The sequence below is a fragment of the Triplophysa dalaica genome, chromosome 14 (assembly GCF_015846415.1).
Source record: "Triplophysa dalaica isolate WHDGS20190420 chromosome 14, ASM1584641v1, whole genome shotgun sequence".
In the NCBI taxonomy this organism is placed as follows: Eukaryota; Metazoa; Chordata; class Actinopteri; order Cypriniformes; family Nemacheilidae; genus Triplophysa; species Triplophysa dalaica.
Window position 1 is genome coordinate 15,396,233 of NC_079555.1, and position 20,031 is coordinate 15,416,263.

At 37.3% G+C, this 20,031-nt stretch overlaps 1 protein-coding gene across 1 annotated transcript; it reads left to right on the forward strand.

Annotated features, from left to right (window-relative positions):
- The first annotated feature begins 3,690 nt into the window (after positions 1-3,690).
- On the forward strand, positions 3,691-7,405 carry foxa3 (forkhead box A3). The gene is made up of 2 exons (XM_056766946.1): positions 3,691-4,095; positions 5,025-7,405. The coding sequence occupies exons 1-2, from the start codon at positions 4,024-4,026 to the stop codon at positions 6,270-6,272; spliced, it is 1,320 nt and encodes a 439-aa protein (XP_056622924.1). The 5' UTR covers positions 3,691-4,023; the 3' UTR covers positions 6,273-7,405.
- The last annotated feature ends 12,626 nt before the right edge of the window (positions 7,406-20,031 follow it).

Consider the following 20,031-nt stretch of genomic DNA (forward strand, 5'->3'; position numbering starts at 1 on the left):
CTTCTAGACTATGTTCCTGTTTTTAAATAGTGGTTTGCTAATTCTGTTGTGACAAACTTTCAAATGTTAGCCAAATATCTGTACACACACACTAAAACTTTGACCCTGCTATTAATCGGCTGCTGCTTTTAAAGAGGTTTAGATTACAGATCATTTTTATTTTGAATTCAACATTCTTAAAAATGTATATTACTAGGATGTATTGTTAAATATACGTAGTGTATAGTTGTTTATAAACTATGTTTTTTTATTCCAAACATTGCAGACTTGGTGATTAAGGAATTTGGGCTAGTTGTAAATTTTTTTATTTAAATAGAATTTCTTCCTTATTTTTATAGAATTATTACAGAAAAGCACCAGTAAAAACATTTGGAAACACTTCACAGAAATGTTTCCAATTATATTGAAAGTCTTTTAATTTCAAAATGTGTGCTTAAATGTTTGAAATTGTAAAGACAAAAATATAATTGTGCCTATATATCAATTTCCTTTTTAAGAAAATAATCATATTTAAAGTATTTTTTTATTTAATGGACGACTTTGAACAATTAATAAAGGCAGCCATAATAAGAGCCCTGAGTAGATTGAAAATTATTTTAATACCTTCTAAAAAGTGAACCCGGTAAGATCTTAATAAGGTAAATAAAACAATGCCAACAGAATTTTGAAAATTCTAGTGAAAGGATGGCAAACATATTTTTAGATGCTTTTATTTGCTACCTAATAACCAAAGTTATAATTGTGCTATGCCATATATTTTATGGATTTACTATATTCTAAAATGTGGAAAAATGAAACTTGACTGGTACTGTATGTCCTTGGTTAGACATCTTACTGCAGTCAGGTTTCATAAATATTTTATTTACATGCACATAAAATGGGTTAAGGTTTGTTGTTGAAACATTTAATATGTCCACGTGTAAAACACAAAACAGATTGATACAATAATAAGAGGAACTGAATTGGACTTTGATTTGATCATTGTGAAAGTGTGTGTAGGCCTATTAGAGTTGTTTTTATACCTGTTGGTGATTCAGAAGCTGTTCAAGGTTAAAACTTGTTTGCTTTTCTGGTTCTCTCTGTCCTAATCTGCTGTGTGGGGTGTAAGCATGTGATCTTTAGCCATTTACACCGCTGTGTTCATTAAATACTTTAATTTGACAGTTACAACTATTATAAGTGTAGATTTATGGAGATTTATAAATTGATCAACATGAATTAGAAGAATCTTTTTTGCTGTAGTGGTAATGTTTGTCCAGCAGATGGAAGTATTGTAATGTTTTGTCAAAAACAGAGGGGACCTCACAGGCTTGTTAAATCTCATCAATATCACAATGCTCTCAGGAAGTACAAAATCTTTCAATTACAAAAAAAGAGAGGACGTAATGATTGTAAGGACTGATGAAATACTAAGCTCAAGAGCACATCGAACCATTGCACAATTAAATCATGAACCATGTTTGTTCAGTAGTCTATATAGACAGACAGATAGATAATAATAAGATAAACAATATACAAAGTAAATTAAATTTTTCAAATCGAGGTACACTATTTACGAAGTAGGTTATACACAGAAATGTATTGGCAACGTACTGTTTACACTGCATACCGGCACAATATTAAGCCTAAAAACGTTTCGGTCATTGAATAAATATCTAATGTATAAAATAATTAATATTTAAAAACAAAGATGGCACAAGCACACTTTTCGAGCAAACCCTTTCACAAAAAAGACATTTGTTAGTTTTTTAAGCAATACTACAAAATACTTGTATGACATTATTTTGAGAGTTTTGCTTGTCATAGCCTACATATTAACCAAGATCGAGAAAAAGTTATGGCAAAAAACACCTTAACGCAATGTACTGGAGGACAGAGATTATTCTATTTTCGTAGTTGTTCCTCTCTTCCTTTTTTAAACTTAGATGCACATGGTAAAGTTGAAAACTAGTACGTATGTTAATGAAGTAAAAGTTTAACGTCCATATTATTAAAAGTCATTTTGTGTGCGTGCGTCCTTCTCCCATATTTAACACATTGTATTAAGATCGGGATAATATGTTTTTGAACTCGCTATGCTGCCTAACACCACCATTTGCTGATTCCCCCAAAACCCTATAAAACACATTTCTAATATTCTGCTTCCTCCATTAGCGACACCCATTAAGACTATTGTTATCCAATTATAGAGGTGTTAATGAACGATGCGCCTCTACATTGCAATGACAAGCGCTGAGACAGCAGGAGGATGTTCAGATGTGTGTTCGCCAATACACCATTTAAAGACAGCGAGGGATTAATAAGGAAGTCAGGCAGAAAAGCGTGCCAAATGATGCTGCCAGACACCTCTAGGATTTATCAGGCCATTTTAACTTTTATTCACATCATGGCAAGTGACCTCAACAACGGATGCTTTCTGATGTCATTTTGTCAGTTGTCCATTCTGTGAAGTCATGTGAAATCCTTTTCGCAAACACGCGTAAATGGTTTCGCAGAGGGTTGACCTGACTTTGATGCAAAGACCAATAACTGTCATTATTTTTGTTAATTAGTTTATGTTTTGGTTCTAGGCTATTTTATTTTTATTAATTGTGCGCACACCTCACAGTAGCATTTGGGGGGTCAGCTGTCTTCTTTAGCGACTAATCCTGTCGACCCCCTGCCAACTGATCAATTACATCTCCATTCATTAGCCATTAGGAAATGCATTGACATTGTGATGTTCCTGTCTGCGCCTAACAACGAGATGTGTATTCTCTTACATCGGTGGTCCTTTTTCACGGGTCATTTCAAGTCAGGGAAAGTTGGAAGATCTTCTCACTAATATAAGACATTTTTGCACGCAATTGAAAAACACAATAAAAGGAAGATCATCTGGTTTTCTCCAAAATGCATTTCGGATCAAGACAATCTGTCTCTTGTGTTTCTTATGTCTTATTAGAATTAAAAACGTTTACCCTGTTATCTATTTTGTATGCTTTAGCCTACAACACATTTGTTTAACTCTTTTAGTGTTGTGTTTTATTTATTCGATTGTTAGAAAACGAATGCACCTCTCCATGAGCTCAAGTTTGTGAAAAGACGGCGTAACATCGTCTTTTTAATCTGGGGAATTAATCACCGTTCATTGCTTTTTCTGTGTCCCATCTGAAAGTGATAGCCGATGGGGATTTAACAACTTTTTTAACTGGCACCTTAGATTACTGATGTGGGACCCCCACCGTGACGAGTTTAAACCCTGATGAGCTTATACCGCCCTGACCTGAACACATCAATGAGGAGAGACAGAAACAACCACCACCATATGATGAGAAAATTAAAATCATGTCAAATGTCAAATAAAAACAATTCTATTACCAGCACGTCACCTGATATCAAAATATCGACGTATAGCCTACATCACAGCACATGTTTTGTATTTATTAACTAAAACATCCACTTTAATTTAATATTTTGTATAGGTTTATCCTATTCACTTTCATGTCAGTCAGGCCTGAAGTTGTTTGTGATGACAATTGAGACGGACGTGTCCGCCGGCCAATATACAGAACACCAGGGGGCAAGAGAGACCTGTAGGGATCTCTTCCTGAGTCCCGGGACAGTATTCAAATGGGCTATTGGGGCGGTCCCTTACCTGTGTGAGTTTAAAGCCTGGAGGTTAGACTTTCTTGCAGTACTCACTCACAGCGACCTGACACAGACACATCACGGTCAACGTCTACACGGCTGCTTCGCTTTGGACTTTTTCAGGATTATTTTTTTTAAATGTTTACAGAATACTGAGTGAAAGAACTCATCATGAGACAACACTTAATTGATCCAAGGGACTGAAGAGAAGAAAACGCATTTTAATCAAGAGAAGATCCCAACGTCATAAACGTTTTTTTACTACAGTTCACGCTTTAGTATTTTGTGGATTTTGTGATTTTGGAATCAGAAAGTCTTTGGTGTTTTGGAAAATTTAACACGGTTTAGTCCTCAGTCACTATCCCGTTTTTTTTCGAGTTACAACTTTATTTGGGGATGTTGAGCTCTGTGAAGATGGAATCTCATGAAATTCCGGAATGGAATGCTTTCTACAGTGAGGCAAGTGAGGTAAGTTTCAGCTCTTCAGTCTTATACATTTGTGATATATCGCCCTACACATTTTATGTAGATAAATAAATAGACTGATAGAAAAATATATGGATTATTGATTCATAGAAATATTATTTATTGTGTTTGAATAGTCATATTGTGTCATCAATAGTTAGAATCTTATTTTGCGTACTTTTCTTCTTTTTTAACACGTGGCCAAATCGTGTTGTGAGTAAGAGAAATTTCCACTTTAAATCAGAAGTTACCTAGCTTATATATTTTTCTAATTTTAATAAAAAAATTAACATTTGTTTAATATTTCTAAAGCCTGCATTTAAACCAAGGATGTTAAATAAGGCTACGTGTGAATGTACGTCTCACATTAAAAAGGAAATATACAGTCTATTTTTGATGATTCTACATTTCGATTTCAGTTTGACGCCACAGTCTCTTTCACACGTTCTTTGTGTCAATAAGTCAAAAAGACAACTCGTTCCCAATTCATTTCATAAACACAAAATGATTTGTTAATTTTTAAAACCGCGTCCACAAGTAAATTTAAATGATTGCCCACTTTTAGTTTCGTAATCTCATAAATAATAATTATTTCCTTTTTATTCGCTTTTCTTTAAGGTTTCCACACACAGCTGTATTTTCATTTTAACCACTAGATAATTTTATATACAGGTAAAACAGAGTAAAAACGAAATAAAACAAACAAACAAACAAAGCGCGCTGCAAAATCCATAATAAACAATAAAAAATCCATGTAATAATATATTAAGCAACACAGTTCATTATTCGTTCTCGATTTAATTTACATGATTGAGATTATACTCGGAATGATCTCCGTGCATACAATTGTGTTTATAAATGAAGATTTTGTTCTCAAGCAATTGCTGATATGAAAACACTAATGTTCTCTCTCATTTATTTATTTGTTTTAGATGTATTCCACACAGACTGCCATGAACTCAATGAGCAGCTTGAACAGCTACATAAATCTGAACTCGGCCTGTTCCACATCCAGCATGAATATGGGCTACCCCGGCGCAGCTCTCAACAGCAGCCCATTGACAAGCATGGGTGGAGGCCCCAACCACATGAGCCTGTCCCCGGTAGGGTCCTCTTTGAACCCCAGTTCTCTGTCCCAGTTGGGCTCGTCTGCCTCCTCTCTGGGTCCCCTTTCCCATTACCAGAGCATGGGTCAGCCTATGTCCCAGATCAGTTACCCATCTCCAACCTCCCTTAACAGGACTAAGGAGGTGCCGAAGCCCTACCGTCGCTCTCTGACCCACGCCAAGCCCCCATATTCCTACATATCCCTCATTACCATGGCGATTCAGCAGTCCGGCAGTAAGATGCTAACGCTCAACGAAATCTACCAGTGGATCATGGATCTGTTCCCATACTACCGCGAGAACCAACAGCGCTGGCAGAACTCCATCCGCCACTCTCTGTCCTTCAACGACTGCTTTGTCAAAGTGGCCCGCTCGCCCGACAAGCCTGGCAAGGGGTCATACTGGGCGCTGCATCCCAATTCCGGCAACATGTTCGAGAACGGCTGCTACCTGCGTCGCCAGAAGCGCTTCAAGATCGAGGAAAAGTTGGGAAAGAAGAGCACGAGCAAATCCCAGGAAGGTGGCAGTACCAAGGGTGGGCACAGAGATGAGGGAATGCAGGAGGAGCACAGCCCTGCCACGGGCTCAGAAGGCGCCGACTCGGCCCATTCCGACAGCTCCCATGCTGGATCAGCATCAGAGGAGCAGCAGAGGAACATGGTGCAGCTGGATTGCCCATCTCAGGCGCCTGGACTCTCTCACAGCTCGCCGGTGCCTATCCAAACATCCGTGACCTCTTCCATGCCTCCCAGCTCTCACCTTCACTCTCAGGGCATGTCCGGCAGTCCCCATCTGTTGGCCAGCCCAATGCAGCACCTGGATCTGCAAAACGACCCGATGAAGTCCATGGATCCCCATTACAATTTCAACCACCCTTTCTCCATTACCAACCTCATGTCCAATGAGCAGAAGATGGACCTCAAGTCGTATCAGGACCAGGTGATGGCTTACAACAGCTACGCGACGTCTCCTGTGGCCGCCAAACAGATTTATGACAATGCGGGACCATCCGCCATGGACTCCGGTGCCTACTACCAGACCCTCTATAGCAGGTCTGTCCTGAACGCGTCATAATGCATCTCCCAAACAACTCTGCAGACTCTTGAGAAATGCTTTTGGGCAAACCCTTTCTCATTTCCTTTTCAGAGACAAATTTAATTCTGCTTTCTTGTTTTGTTGAGATTGGTCAACTCTCATAAATAAAAACACAGGAGATGTATACAAATGATGCCATGTGTATATACTGTTTGCAAACGTTCCGGGGAGCAGGAGTCAGGCATTTATTTATGAAGGGAAGAATTTAATATATCTTTTAATTTTGTGTTTTGAAGTTACATGAAACAATGTGATTATTAGAGGACGTAGGTATGATTGCGGCATGTTTGAGTTCAGGTTACTGCTGTGTGCAGGTGTTACTGTGTTACAGGGAAACTATCATGTCTTGTGTTACAGCAATAGTCATGTTCAGCTTAAATGCACTACACAAAGTGCACACTTTTTCCCTTGACGGAGAGTTGTATACTTTGTGCTTGCTCCTTAGAGAAGCTGAAGAAATTACTTTTTTTTAATTTTATGCCATTAATGAAGTCGTTTTGTATATGCTTAATGGAGGTTTTGGTTAGGTAAATATAGACATACAATTTTGACATAAACTGTGGTAAACCCTATTTTTTGTTTCTTTTTAGAAATAGGGTCAGTTGAAAATCTTTTCAGTTTGCATCAATTCCACTGTCAAGTATGCAAAGCTCAGCTTTAGCTGTTACTAAGATCAGCAGACAATGTACTTTGGGTCATTTCCATACAATAGTTTGCACTAATGACCCCTTAGTACAAGGGGTGAGATCATTTGGCAACAACAATGCTTTTAGGCCAGAAAATGATGGAAATTGTCATGAGGTGTTAAGGTCTTAGATGTATCTTACCTCCTAAGAGATTTAAAAGCAGATTAATTGAAAATGCCTAGCCATCACTTCATAAACAAACTTCTTGCAAACCTTTATCATTTTGTAAGAAAGCAGGTCAGAATTTATGTTCTTGTACTGTTTAGTTGTAAAAAACAATGTTTATTTAAAGCCAGCTTTTTGATGGTTGGTCTTAGAATATAAGTGTCTTGATATTAATATATATATATATTGCTTTATGTGGTTGATTGTTTCATGGTATGTTCTTAATGTTCTTTTCTTATTAAAAAACAGAAAAACAAATGAGTTCTTTCTCCTGAGTGTTTTTTAGTATTGATTCCTGTGAATAATTAATTTGATCAAACCAACACTGAGTAAACATATTCGAAGTAATAAACCCAAACTAGCAAATGAGAAAATGAATAAATCTTTCCTAAATAGATAAAATCAGCATTTATGTAGAAACACCATTGATTCATAGAACGGCTCTTTAAGAACTCTGAAATTTTTACAGTGCACTGAAAGAGAAGGGGATATTTCACCCAAAAATACTAACTCTCTAGTCGTTCCAAATCTTTATACATGTCTGTGTTTTGATGAAAAAAGAGACAGATATTTGAATGAATGCTTGCAATCAAGTTGTTGGACCCCATTGACTACCATATTAGGAATGACAATGACAATGGTAGTCAAAAGTACCTCAGAACTGTTTGCTGTCCTACGTTCTTCAAAATATCTTCTTCTGAGTTAAACAGAATAAAAAGTTATTTTTCCCACTATAGTCAATTGGGTCAAAGAACTGTTTAGTTAAAAGCATTTGTCCAAATACCTTTCTCTGTGTTCATCAGAAGAAAGACGTTTATACAGATTTGGAACAATTAGAAGGTAAGTAAATGATGACAGAATTTGTATTTTTGGGTGAACTATCCCTTTAATAAAAGCAAAAGACATTTTCATCACAGAGCTGCATAGTAAAACATACACAGTAAATCTGAACACGATTTCACTTGCCATTTTCAATTGACTTTAGACACATTTCTAAATAAAACAATTAGAAAACTGGTTTATATACTCTATAAAAAGCATAAAAATGGCATGAGCCATTTAACAACCACCTCGCAGACATGTTCCATCTGTCAGGATAATAACCTGCCATCATTTACCGACCCAACAGCATCCGGCTATAATGAATAACTACGTCATTTATACCTCAACCCTTTCATTGTATTCCTGTTTTCTTCAAATCGTTTTATTTTGAAGGCTCCCAACATCCCCTTTTCTTCTTACTTCTTAGATAAATGGCCGACAGAACTCCGAGGCCATGTTTAGGTGTTTTTGTTTTATCACAGAGGGATGTGAAACCATTCACACTTGTCACGTTGCTCTGTAGAAGTTTTCAAAGGCAGAGCAGATTGCAAAAGTGAGAGAAGATGAAAGAGACATGGCTAGAAAAAGTGAGTGAATGTAAAATAGACTCTGCCCCGGGTCTCCTGGTGAGAATCTATAGATGCTATTTCTTCATGAGAAACACAAAGGGACCTTGCTGCTGGGGCACTAACCTGATAAGATAGCCACCTCTGGGCTGATATGGTTTCCATGGTGACACAATGGCAAAATATAGGGACAGGTAACAGAGGGCCTTTCCCATTGTGACTAACCTGCCGCTTACCTTTCTCGTGGAAATTATTGACCCAATTAAGAACTTGGGTCATATCGAATTTAATGACTTTGTGGATTTTCTTTTAAAAAAACTGTTTCATTAGCCATTGGTTTCGCAATCATGTGCCACCCGAACCAAATGCTTTCAATAGTTCACAGTGTTCTCAAAGTGCAACAGGTGCCAGGTAGTGACGTTGAGAGCGGAAAAACACGCATGGCTGTTATGACGTTGGCTTTTTACAGGACAGAGTGAAGGTGAGTAACAACTTCCGTTCTTTCAGTACTTATACACGCTGCGAGCCCTATTCCTGCTGATATGACACCACACTGATAAGAAACATTTGCTGGAGGATCATAACTGTTTATAAAACTCTATCATCTCTTTTGCTTCCACTGCCTGTTTCTGTTCCTGCTTTAAAAAAAAGGTGTGTCTGCAAACCGTTTATAAGGAGTTAAAAGGGATTCAATAATGAAACGGAGCAGGAAATACAAAATTAATCTAAAAGACGTCCCTGGCACTCTCAAAAGATGTTATATGCAAATGACAAGCGGAGCATCCTTAACTGTATCCTGTAGAAGGGGTGTGTCGTGTTGACTTTTGCTCATGTTCTGTAAAGACGTGCTCAAATGGGGCCCTCATTGCTCCACCCTGTTCATGCCTCCGGCGTTTTTTTCAGGTGTCAGGTTTTTAATTTGAGGTGTGCTTCAGGGCAGATGGTTTTAGAATGTCCTTTCTCTTTTTTTTTTATAGCTGCTGACGTTTGACTCGTGATGATAAATGGTCCATTTACATATTACTCATTTTCAAGTAGAATTATGGTCAATGCATATATATTAATACATGTTTCTTTTTTTCTGATCTAAAATGTGATAGTTCAAAAATATTTTGTCATTAAATGTGGTTTGATTTTACGTCACACTTTTACAACTTTTATATCACACAGTTCATTAAAAGTAAAAGTTATAGAATTGCCCATTAATAGATGCATATTTATTGACCCCTGTTTTGAATATAGAGGAGGTTGTTGCCCTCTGGTTACAGCCATGCAAATAATGCACAAACTGTTTTGTCCTAGGTTGTCTCGCAGTGCCACGTATTCCCTCCTCACCATAGTGTACTTTGATTGTTGTATGTTTATATTCAAAAACTATTTTCAGTACAATTTACTGTCACGTTGGCTCTTTGGTTTTGGTGCAGAAAGTGAGCCAGCAAAGTGCATAAACAAGAGTGTGACAGAGAGAGAAAGAGAGAGAGAGAGCATTCATAGTGCGTAGGTTGGAGGTAGATAAAGGGTTGGACTTTGCTCTATGGCATGCTGTGGGTGAAGGTAAAATGGCTGCTGATTAGGCCAGACAGAGACAACGACAGCCGAACAGCATGATTAAATTTTCCTTTCAGAGAGGCAGATTGATCTTGGCTTGATGACTGTGTCAACAAAACAGAGGCCTGGTGTTCTGTGTCACTGTAGGCCTCATAGTCAAATGCAGTGTGTTCTGTGTAGCCTGACCACAAACATTACAGCTAATTGATACTTATATGCTTTAAATCCTTCACGTTGTAGTGTTGTTTTTTGGCCTTCATACGCTGCAAAACTATTTCTGTGCTGTGATTCATTCATTTAATATAACTTAATATATTTTTCCACTTTAGCCTCAATCACTAGAGGAGACGATTTGTAAATTCATAATGAAGTCAATTTCCAGCGACAAAACAGTTGCGCATCTTGGTTTACTCAGAATTTTTACTGCCTATTTGCAACGTACTACCTTAAATGGGTTGCTTAAAATGGGTTAGGGTATGTATCAAGACTGTAAAATATGCTTCTCTTTTCGCTTCACGTCACAGATGTATTATGAGTTTCATCTAGAGCTGAATTAAATTATGAACAGACAATTCCATGCAAATGTCAACATTGCCATGAAAATATTAAGGTTTTCTTCATAATGATATCACAGATGTCAACCTTTGGTGGTTTAGATACCCACGTGAGGTCTCTCTTAAAGTTTTTAAAGTACCTTTTAGGGACATGATTTTCCATAGTCAGGTGAGTAGTGCTTTTTAGAATTGTCAGAAACTTAACAGTCCACATTCCTCATAAATAAATTGACTATTTTATGTGCTAAAAAAAGCCATTAATTCTCTATTTGTTGGGTTTTATTGCTTCTGGTCTGTACATTTTAATTAAAAAATCGTGTCTTATTTCTGTCACATCCATAACACGTTGATTATCCTCTTTTGAAATAGAAAGCCCATGCATACACTGTAAAAAAAACAGAACATAATTGTACTGTTATTTTTTACTGTTTTTTCATGTTGGTGCCATAACTCTAATTTAATGACATTTTACTTTTTTATTAACAGATTTTTCACGTAGCTTTGACATACAATCAAGAAATATTGTTCTGATGTCTGGGCTCATCAACAGATGTATGATAAAATATAAACAGATGCTTTAACATCCACATAGAATTTATATGTCACATTAATAATGCAAAATATCACATCATAATACTTGACCAAACAAGTGTGAAGAACAACATACTTCAGGTCCAGCATTGAAGTACAGTTACTTAAATAGTTCTTTAAAAAAAAACATTTGTGTGTGTGTGTGTGTGTATGTGATACTGATGAAGGATTTCTGGTGGTTAAACTGAATAAACAGTTTTGAAACCACCCTTTTGTGTTGGAGAGAAGAGCTTTGGCAGGTTTAACAGTCCCATATAGAAATGTGTGTGTGCTGTGGTGATTTACAGGGCCTTGGATAGTGGCTGTCAAGTCAGGCTGTGTTGTCTTTTGGTCTAGTCGAGACTGACACTTTCTTCCTCATCTGTCCTTTAACATGTCCACATGGACCCCAGATGTGCAAAGACATTCCTACTGAATTCATTCTCATGGTACATCCAAATGCACACACATAAAACCACAACCATTACCTTTGGCCTCCTAGGATCCTTCCAAGATCAAATAACTGTCTAAATAGATAAGGACCTTTCCACAAATCTTTAAATATGTCTTCATTGAAACCTATTGATTGTTCTTTCTTGAACTGTCATTTGTGGTATTGTATAGACTTTCTCGGTTTCACTACTTTTAATCTGTCCGCTTACAATGAACCGGCTTAGTTACAGTTATATGCTATGTTTTTTTTCCTGTTTGAGTCTTGCACATGCCAGGGTTAAAATAAAATGTATTTTATAGTTTATATATCTAGTATATCTAAATGACATCAAAAATGGCATGGGAAATGTTTCCAACACAGTTAGTGGTCATGTTACAATAAAATAAATAAAGCAGTTAGTTTCAACATTCTGAAAAATTGTAATGTCATCACAATTCATTTATTTATTTTATTTTCTAATTTAATTCAAAATAATTATTTAATTTTATTTATAATTAATTACTTAAAGTGACCTACAACAATCTGTGAATGTAGTTGCTGTCGACAGTTTTTTTATCTAGTCTTAACAAAAATCAATCCTTGAAACATAAATACTGCATGCATACCCAAATAGTGTTATACCTAATCTATACATATATTTATATACCTAATAATTCTACTAAATGTATTTTGGAGAATTGTGGCCAAAAATCATTTACTAATATCTACCCACACTTCCTTTAGTAATAAAACCTTGCTCATGAGTGATAGTGTGTAGAGTAAACCTAGGTTAGTGGGTCTGAACTAGAAATGAGTGGAGTTTGACCAGAAGAATTCACTTAAATGACTGTCAGTCATAATACAAACATAAAAATATAGCAGACTGATAACACTCAGGTGCAGACAAATTGTTTTGAATTATCTGCTGAGGACACGCCTACTTTCAGACAAACACTGCAATTATTGATGCCAGTGAGAGTAGCTCCACCCCCTCACATATGACCTCATTCAAAGAATCAATATGAAACTCATCTCACATCATTTATTCAACTAACTATTAACCATTTTGACTGCTATACCTTAACTAACCTCTGCATTCCTCCAGAGGGCTTATGAAAAACATTTTCATAAATTTGTCATAAATACAGCAGCCGTAAAAAAAGAAACCATTTCAAAATTATTTTCCGTTTACTGAATTTACTATTCAAAGAAATGTGTTTAGTTAAAATTGTTTTTGTTTCATTTTGTGAACTACTAACAACATTTGTCCCATATTTAAAATAAATATATTGTTTCTATTTACATTTATTTGCAGAAAATTAAAACTGGAGAAACAGGTAAAAATAACTAAAAAGATGCACTGTATTTCCTCAGACCAAAAATGCTGCAAAGAAAAGAAGTTCATGTTCACTTTTAAGCAATACAACAGTGGTATTTGTACATGTATTTATGAAAATTATGTTTTTTGTGATAACCCGGATGTTTATTAGTTTTCATGGGTCTTGTCATGCTGTAAATCTTTCACATTGCTGTTGGATGATTTTTTGTCACTCCTGAAGTTTGATTAAGATGAAATTCAACAGACACTGGACCGAAATAAAAATGTAAAATAGTCTCTTACATTTTTCCATGGCTGTTTTCTTATTTATGGCACTTACACCATATGTAAAGCTTCTGAAGAGTAGATTAGTGTCAATAGTAATCATATTAATAATAATAATAAATCATTAATATGTGTTATCTCAGTTTGTAACTGTTCAGCCTAGTTTGTATTGATCTCTGAATACAGCAAGTATAACTTAAATAGGGCAGACAGACACATAAACAAAATACAATGAAAGTTTTGAATAACCTAGCAATTTGCCAAATCACTTTTTATCTTTCGATCTCTTTTATAGCGGTTTTGTACATGATGGATTTTGCATAGGATTAACTGTGAACAATCGGTTCCTTTCTCTTGAATGTCTTATTTGTTTCATTTCTTAAAAGCTAAGCTTGCTTGAAAGCAGCTTCTTTGCAAATATTGCTCCAGGGTACACGGAGAGACAGTTGCTGCAGCGTTCCAGCTTGTCTCGGCCACCTGAGTGAAGTGTTGAATTGGCTTGGCCTTTTTTGCCTCTGGCCACAACTGTAGCTATAATGTTAACATGGAACACAAAGAGGTATTACACCTCACTCAGATCAGATCAGATAAGTCTCCCTCGTAGGTGAAAGTATTTTTAATCTTGAGGGTCGGTAGGCATCGCCAAGTTCTCAGACACCCTCTTACTTGCCACAGTCACGTTACTGGGGGGTTTGTTTTCGTGCCCTGTCGGTCTCGGGTTCCCCTCGTTTGCACCAATTAGCAATGACAGGAACCCAGCTGGGCCAAATTAACGGTCCGCCCTTCTCTCCATATAGCGGCACGAGGGTCTAAAAACAACACCCTCGTGTGAGGAAGACAGAATCACATCATTCACTAGCCGTAGCACTGGAATGTGTCAAATGCTTCTCTTCCTCATGCCCTTACACATTCTCTCATGTCTCCTCTCATACACACACAAGCTTACATTTGTACATTCCACTCTGTCACACATACACTGTGTATATTTATCCATCAATAAATTACGCACAGGGGCTGCGTTCGTGTTTTTTTCTAAAAAGATGTTCACCCTCAACTCCTGAAACATTATCACCTAAACCCCCACAATGTTTTAAAGGGACAGTTTGCCCCAAAATGAAAATTCTGTTGTTTATTTACCCGCGCGTCAAACCTGTATGACTTTCTTTCTTCTTCATGGCACAGAAGGAGATTTTCTTAAAGAACACAAAACCACTCAAACGTTTCTCAAAATATCTTCTTTCGTGTTCCACGGAAGACAGGGTCATAAAGATGAATAAACGATGACAATTTTTGAGTGTGAGCTCCCTTTAAGGAGCAAAGAATCACATGTATGTAATAAGCACAAAACTTGTAGATGTTAAAACTTCATTCGATGGTTTGAGGACATGAGTGTCTCCTCTACAAAAGCGTCTATCCAAGACAGGACAGTGACTTCCTTTTCTTCTCCTCACTCCCTTTTTCCATCTTTCTGTTTTTAGGCTACTGGGGTCCACAAACAACTGTGGCTGGAGAGAGGTGGAGGAATGGGGAAGAGAGGCGGCGGTATGAATAGAGCTAATGTCCAGTGGCTCTCTCTGCACTTGTAATGCTCAAATGTGTTTTTGTCTTAATCCGTATAATCTACTAGATTTTACTACCATAACTATGAAGCACATTTGAGTGATGCTATCTCAAGGACAACCCACCACTTAATGTCGAGGTTTGAAGTTATACTTGATGCAAACAACATGTGTTTGAGTATTTACAAACAAAAGACAGCGTATTAAATATATATAGTCCAGGGCAGAGATTTATGGAATTATGGACAAACAGAAAGCAACGTTTGGTGTACTGTCAGCCCCTATGGATTTGGTGAAGGTAGAGAATTTGTTCTCCAATGAGCATTCCCTCCTTCCCATCATCATCAATGAGGCCTTCTTCTCAATGAAGTCTGCTCCTAAAATATCTGTTCTTTCCCCCTGCCCAGTCTTCCCCTCTCTCACTGCCCGCTGTCTAAATAAACAACTCGAGAGTCTTTTTTGAACGTGCCCGACACATGCTCATTTACGCTCATTTGCCTCTTGCTTCACAGGTGATATTTATAAACACCTCAAAAGGAGCTTTTTTCTTGAAAGGCTGAAGGTATCTGACCGAACGAATGAGAGTGTCTCTATCCCCCTCTCTCTCTCTCTTTCATTCTTTTTCTCATTGGCATTCCTGCCAGTAGTACCAAACCACTGGGTTAACTTTCCTGGCTCCGCGGGACCCCGGACAATCGCTTCTTTCATTGAGGGCAAAAAATTTGGCCCCTGGCTCCTTCCAAGCTGTTAGGCCGCAGGGAGAATTTCGTTGCCTCTCACTCTCTCCGGCACCCACCTTCACAAAGCTACCTTTTAGAGGTTTATATTTAGCCCCCTTCTTCACCGCTGTCCGTTTCTTAGGTGCGGGCAGTTGTGAAGAGTAAAATTAAAAACATTTCTAAATGGCGAGGTTCGCAAAAACCATTTGGAAAAAGGTGGCGAGGGCCGGGAGTGATGGTTTTCCTCGGTTGTTCCCGTAAGCGAGCTGTGTACTTTATTCAAATGAAGCAAAGGTGAAGGCCAAAATAAGATGATAAACAGAGAAAGAGCTAAAAGGTGGGACTGGCGGAGGCTTCATATTCTTCATATCCTTCATATATAATATTGTATCTTATGGTTTTTGTGAAGAGATGGAAAATAAATATAAAAAATAACAAAAAATCAAGGAACAAACTAAAGTCATTCAATGCATATTTCATTTCTTCATCAACATTTGGAGTGCATTAACTTGCGAAACAGACAATTTTAAAGATTTTAGAAATCCAAATAAAACAGTATGGACATATACAGTATAATAAGATAATCATTGTAAAATAAAAGGAAACTGGGAAAATGAATCTTCATTCCTTTAATATATGTTTATTTCATTTGAGATATTACAAAAAGTTTTTACGCATGCAGATATTTTAATGAAGATATTAATTGAAAGGTGATTGTATGGATACATTCATGCAAATGGCTGGTAGACGCTGATCTTAGACCTGTGGAGCTATGGTTTAGCAGAAGGACAACTCTGTTCTCTTCTGTTATTTTTCTGTCTTGCATCCTGGTGTCACAAAGCACTTTTTTTTCCATGAACTTGTGAGGATTTTCACTGAGCTCACAATGTGTGTTCATTCATGACTCACGGCTGCTTAAACTCAGCCTTTTCCCCTTCTTCTTGTAATCTCTCTCCCTCTCTGTGTCTAACTCTATCACACACTTTTTTTGTCAAGTATCTAAACATCTCTATTTGATAACTTTATTGAGATAAACTTTTGAGTTTGAAGAGTTGTTGCTTCAGCTGCTGTTATCTTCCAGAGACACCTATAGAGCAGACACCACAGACTGAAGAGCCGCTCACAACATTCAGCTACTATTATGTTTAGAAATAAGGGCAAATAAATAAACATATAAGAAATAAAAAAGATGTTAGTGAAAGGTCCAGTGTTTGAAATTTAGCACCATCTAGCGTTGAGGTTGCCAATTACAACCAACGGCTCACTCCACTCCTCCATTTTGAAGCACTACGGTGGCTGACACAGGGACTAAAGTGTTGTCACATTTTGCTGGAGGAGATAACGTATTTACGGAACGCCTGTACCATGTGAGGGGACCTGTGGTGTGTGTACATAGAAACAGCTTATTCTAAAATGATAAAAACATAATGCTTGATTATGTAAGGTCTCTTTATACACCTCTGAAGACATAATACTATATATAATATTGCATTTCTGTCAGTAGATCCTCCATAAAATGACACATTGGACCTTTAAACAAAGTACGTTGTAATAATTGCTCTATCTTCCTTTGGCCTTTTCTATTAATTGAAATTACACTTAAATGGGAGTAATAACTGAAATTTGTTTATATGGCAGCTATATGATATTATAATAGTTAGAAGTGGCAGAGAAAAAACATTACAGAATCCGGTGCTTTACATCATAAAAGCACTAGAACACGGGTCTCCTTCCATAGGATGGGTGCGGTGTAGCTGACACCTTCGCCCGACTGTGAGTTTGCATGTGAGTTTGTGCGAGAGACAGAGAGGGAGTGTGTGTGATGGTGTGTGTGTCCGCTGCAATGTGGCACACTGCTCCGTTCTGTTCATTCGTCCGGTGGCTGCTGAGACGGAATTAGTGATACGGCGGGTGATTTTTCACTGCTCTGGGTCCTCTGCTCCAAACTAAATAAAAAACACCGACTCATTTACTGTTCTCTCTCCCAACTGCTCTTACTCTCTATCTCTCATAGGGACCTTCCAAGCTGAAAAAAATCTGCAAATAGCTTTTTAATGTCGCTTGAACCTGTGTGGGTAAGTTTAGCAAACTTAACGCAGGGGCCAGAACCTCCATACCTCAGTTTAGGCCTGACCCTAATTTTCCAACATCATACAGAGGAAGTATCCTTACCTGCCTTGGACACTAATGGCCGGAAAAAGAACAGCCACCAATGCCAAGATGTGTTCTGGGTGTTATTTTTAAAAGATGAGGAATTAGACTGAAACATATTTTGCCGCCGCTGGCGTCACCATGATCCCTTGCTGGCTGTGTATGTTCACATAGTGGCTGGGCACCCAAACATTTTTTGGGACTTTTAAACTTGAATATCATTCATTTGACAACAAAATATCACCTGAAGAGATGGGTAGAAACAAATTCTGTTTGACCCTCTGTAGAATTAACTTCACCTTTATTTGTCATTTTTGCAATTTAACTCAACACATAATCGGATGCATAATGTGCATAGAAGCTGTCCAAATGCTTTCTTTCTTATTGTGTAATCATTTCTAGCCAATCAAATGTGTATTTGAAAAATTTGAATAAATCCAGAATAAAAACTTTTTGTTTACATAATAAGTCTGTGTACTGTGCATATTCATTTTATATTCAGAAACACATACACATACTTTACATGTACAGCATATATTCAAGAAAAACATAAAAATCTATCAACGTTTATATGTGTTTGTGTTTATAAATACAAAATAAATATGCACAGACCTATATTATGTAAAAACAAACTTTTATTCTGGATATGTCTTAAGTGTGCAAATTCGTCTTGGGGTGTATACGTTGCAAACGTATACACTTTAATAAACACACGCATTTACGCATTCATGAAGCTGCCACACAGCGGCACGAGTATGGCAACAAGCAGACGAAGGTTGGAAGAGCAAAGTCGGTGAGCAGGTCTGTACAGGGACATCCTCTGACAGTTTCCTTCAAAACATCCGGTCCATGAATTAGACATCTTATTTACCAGCCCCCCCCCCCCCCCCCCACCCTGTGCTCAGGCCACTAGCTCTACATAGACTCAGCTCTGCCTCATATGGAATAAAAAATCTGGTGTGCTACCTTTCCCTTCCCCCAGACATTTTGCTGTAACACACTGTCTTTTGTACAGTGCAGGTCTAATAAAATGATATAATTGCGGTTAAATCTAAACTTAGTTTACGGTTTACTTTAAGTTTGTGGGTATAGCCATCATTTGCAAAGAGGTATTAACTAAAAAAACTATTACGTGTGATCTATAGCAATATGAAATCTCAACAGTTGATCTTTCATTGCTCAGGGAACTCAGTTTTCCCAGAAATGTATCTTTTAAATTTGAATACATCTCTCTTTCTCTTTCTCTCTCTCTCTCTCTCTCTCTCTCTCTCTCTCTCTTTGTATTACAAAATGTACATTCCTTTTGCCAAAGCATTTGCAGCTGGGCTGCGTACAAATAGTGCAAGTATGTCTACAAACGAAAAGAAAAATAATTATAATAATAAAATATATTAAATAAAGTGAGATGTGTGTAGTGTAACTCTCTCTCTCTCTCTCTCTCTCTCTTTCTCTAACAGGGAACCTATTTCTCCTCACCTGCCTCTCTCTAACTCTCTTATTGTAGTGCTGTGGTTTAGTTGGCTGAGCGATACTGCACTTCTCTGTGTGGTTAATGGATAACTGCTGCAGTCGGGCGGCCATGATGAAACGTTGACATTTCCCTCCGATTATTCATCCACCCCTTTGTTCTGAGTGTTTGCTAATGGCCTGGGCACTGGGCGGAGTGCTCGGAGTTGGAGAGACATGAGGAGGAGGGTGAGAGAATAAGAGAGAGAGAGAGCATAAGAGAGAGAGAGAGAGACAGGGGGTATCTAAGGCACACCCCGCTGTTTGTTTGTCGTGTTTGCTCAATATGGCATGTGGGTGGAGGGTCTTAGGGACCAAAGTGTCCTGCACTTTGGTAGAATACCAGCCAGGACCCTTAAAGCGTGGTGCGCTAAATGTGTCTAAAAACACAGGTGCAGGTGAATAGACATTATTATGAGCATACAAATAGATTCAGGTCAGTGTATTTAAGGGTCACACAGTGAAAGAAAATGCTTTGTCAGGAAACCAAAAACATGTGCTTAATGTGCTTGCAGATTTTTAGTCACAAATATATTTTAACATAACTCAATAGTTATAAGGTTATACCAAAAAGTATATATTCATAAGATTTAGGTTATGTAAAATCTCTTTTTAAGGTTACTGTGTGTACAGTGTGGGTATACAACATATAATTTTGTGGTTAAATGGGTAAATTTGAAACAAACATAAAAAATATATAAAACTAAATAAATTATATCTTTATTTACACATCACACCTCCTTCGGGACTACTAGGAAATCATTTTTTTAAATAAAATTGACAGTAATCTCTTCTTTTTTGTGCTGTTAAATCGATTAAATATACATACCACACTCATATATATAAACACAAACAT